The following is a 2,568-nucleotide window of genomic DNA, read 5'->3' as shown; positions in this document are numbered from 1 at the left end:
AGGGACCCAGGACCCCCTCCTGGCCCAGGACCCCCTCCCGGCCCAGGACCTGCGCTCGGCCCAGGACCCGCCCCCGGGGCGGCTGCACGTGGCCCTCATCCTGGTCCCCATGCTGCTCTGCGTCCTGGCACTGGGAGGCCTGCAGTTCTGGCGCAGGAGCCGTGGGCGCCCCCCGCACGTTCAGTTCCTGTAGGTACCAGGCCCGGCCCTGGCCGGTGGCTGGGCGGGAAGTGGAGGGAGTGCAGGGCCCCAGAGGACCCCACCGGCCACCGGCCCCCGCTTTGTCCCCAGGACACCCTGGAGGGCAGTATGGAGCTGGACTTCCCTGAGACCCGGGACACGGGCACACGCATACACGCGTGTCTGCGTGTGCCTAAGCATGCACAGCCCGGTCGCTCACGCCCCCTCCCTCCCTCCCCAGGTGAGGAGGCGGTGCCCATCCGGAAGGTGAGCAGGCCCACCTGGCCCTGGAATCCAGCCCCTGAAGCCACACACCCCCAAGCTGCCGACACCCCAGCAGCGGAGCCTCCTTGCGCCCCTGCCCCCAGCTGGTGGACGGATGCCTGAGGTGCCCAGGGAGGCAGGACCCATCGGTCGGCTGGCAGGAGACCTGGCCGTGCGCAGGGGCCTCCAGCGAGGGAGCTCCGTGTCCCACCCAGGACGGTCCCTCTGGAGAGCAGGCCTGTTGGTCACTCACAGCAGAGCCAGGGGCCAGCCCTGCTCCCCCTCCCTCTCGGCTCCTCCCCCATCGAAAATGTAAACACCTCAAGCTCCAAAGCCCTTGCCCTAAGGAGACCAGCCCCTCCTGCACCCCCCTTCCTGGGCTGGGGAGGGGGCTCCCGGGGACCAGCTGTGCCTCCAACACGCTCCAGGCTGGTCTGCAGTTGACCTTGTGCGTAGTCTTTGCTTGACTCCGAGCAGGAGTAAGTTTTGGGGACCCTCCTGCCACAACCACTCATCCAAGACGGTGGTTAGAGGCCCGAGACGCTGTGTGCCGCCTCCACCACGAGGGGGCGCACGTCCCTCTGGAAAGAGGCCGGCCGGCCGCTGCGGCGTTAGCGGTGGGCAGGGCCTGTGCCCAGGGTGCCCACCCAGCCCCACCGCTCGCCCTCTGCCCTGTCCGCTGGCCCTTCCCCACCCGAATCCGCTCAGGCCACACCCTTCACCATCGCCACGAACGGAGTCCATTTTCACCAAGTGCATCGTAGTGTATTTGGTGCTTTGAAAAGCACCCCTGAGGCCAACTTTTTAAAAAATACATCTTTATTGATGTCAGAGAGGAAGGGGGAGAGAGAGACACAGCAATGATGAGAGAGACTCACGGATCGGCCGCCTCCTGCACGCCCCCCACTGGGGTTGGAGCCTGCAACCCGGGCCTGTGCCCTGAGCGGGAATCCAGCCCTGACCTCTGGTTCATTGGTCACCGCTCAACCCTGAGCCACACCAGCTGGGCCCCAACGCTTACTCTTAAAGTGAGTAAAACAACGTGATCAGCAAACCGCCTAGCGATCAGGGAAATACACATTTTAATGGAAAAGACGTAGAAACTAAAAGAAGCCGCTTCGTGCTGAGTCTAACCCGCTCTGGCCGTCCGGCGGCCCCTCCCCACGGCGACCCCAGCACCCCCGGGGGTTAAAGTGGGTCGGCCACTGCAGGGCCTGGCTGGCCCTGCAGGCACGGGCTGAGCACCCAGGCCCCTGCCCCGGGGCCACAGGAAGTTAGGGTTTCCACCAGCCCGAAGCCGACCGGAGCGTGGCTGCATTGCAGGGGAAATCAAAGGGCACCTTGAGCCCTGGCGGCTTCCTCCGTGGTTAGAGCATCGGCTGCTGACCGAAGGTTCTCGGGTTTGGTTCCCGGTCAGGGGCACGGGCACCTGTTGGGGTTACAGGTTCGGTCCAGCCCTGGTCAGGGCACATGCGAGAGGCAACCAATCGATGTGTCTCTCACATCCATGCCCCCCCCCCCACTCTCTCTCTAAAAATCAACGGAAAAGGTATCCTTGGGTTGAAGATTAACAAAAAAAAAGCAAAACAAAACAAAAAAGTCATTTTAATCTTGAGGTGATGGTGAGGGCCCCGCACATCCGCAGGGCTCCTGGGAAGAACGGAGTCTGGGCCTGTGCGTGGGCCTGTCTCCCGCTGTCGTGTTCAAGGCCTTTGCTAAGGACAGCGAGTCGGCCCCCTCCAGCCCCCGCTGCGGCCACGGTGGTGAGAGCCAGGTCTCGGTACGAGGCAGGTCCTAGTAGAGGATGATCCAGAGGACCAGGCAGCAGGAGCCTGACCCCACCCCAGTCAGGGGCCCTCCTCCTGGCCCTGGGCCCCTGCCCTGCTGTCTCCATTGCCCTGATGTGCCCTGAGGAGACGCGGCTGGGGAGGGGCCAGGACAACCCGCAGCCTGAGGGCACTCGGCAGGACAGTGGGGGGCAGGGGGCCACCCCCAGTCTGGGCCTCAGGGTCCTGTCCACCCAGGGCACTGCCTCCAGGAAGCCCTCCGAGGCCCCAGCACCTCCCACCCCCCTCGCTGCCAGACTCCTGCCCCGCCCACCCAGGAAGTGACCTTTCATGGGGC

General features: G+C 65.0%; 2 protein-coding genes across 2 annotated transcripts in view; both read left to right on the top strand.

Annotated features, from left to right (window-relative positions):
• Window positions 1–883, top strand: part of SECTM1 (secreted and transmembrane 1) — a 3,873-nt gene extending 2,990 nt beyond the window's left edge. The window contains exons 4-5 of the mRNA XM_015559908.1: window positions 3–189; window positions 422–883. Coding sequence (XP_015415394.1) covers window positions 3–189; window positions 422–425 — 191 coding nt within the window. The 3' untranslated portion in view covers window positions 426–883. The remainder of the gene's footprint in view (window positions 1–2; window positions 190–421) is intronic.
• CD7 (CD7 molecule) overlaps window positions 560–2,568 on the top strand; it is a 4,860-nt gene continuing 2,851 nt past the window's right edge. Inside the window, exons 1-2 of the mRNA XM_015559902.1 lie at window positions 560–568; window positions 2,090–2,224. Of these exons, the coding sequence (XP_015415388.1) occupies window positions 560–568; window positions 2,090–2,224 (144 nt within the window). The remainder of the gene's footprint in view (window positions 569–2,089; window positions 2,225–2,568) is intronic.

Source organism: Myotis davidii, unplaced genomic scaffold (genome assembly GCF_000327345.1).
Source record: "Myotis davidii unplaced genomic scaffold, ASM32734v1 scaffold211, whole genome shotgun sequence".
Classification (NCBI taxonomy): Eukaryota; Metazoa; Chordata; class Mammalia; order Chiroptera; family Vespertilionidae; genus Myotis; species Myotis davidii.
This window is presented reverse-complemented; position numbering and strand designations above follow the sequence as displayed.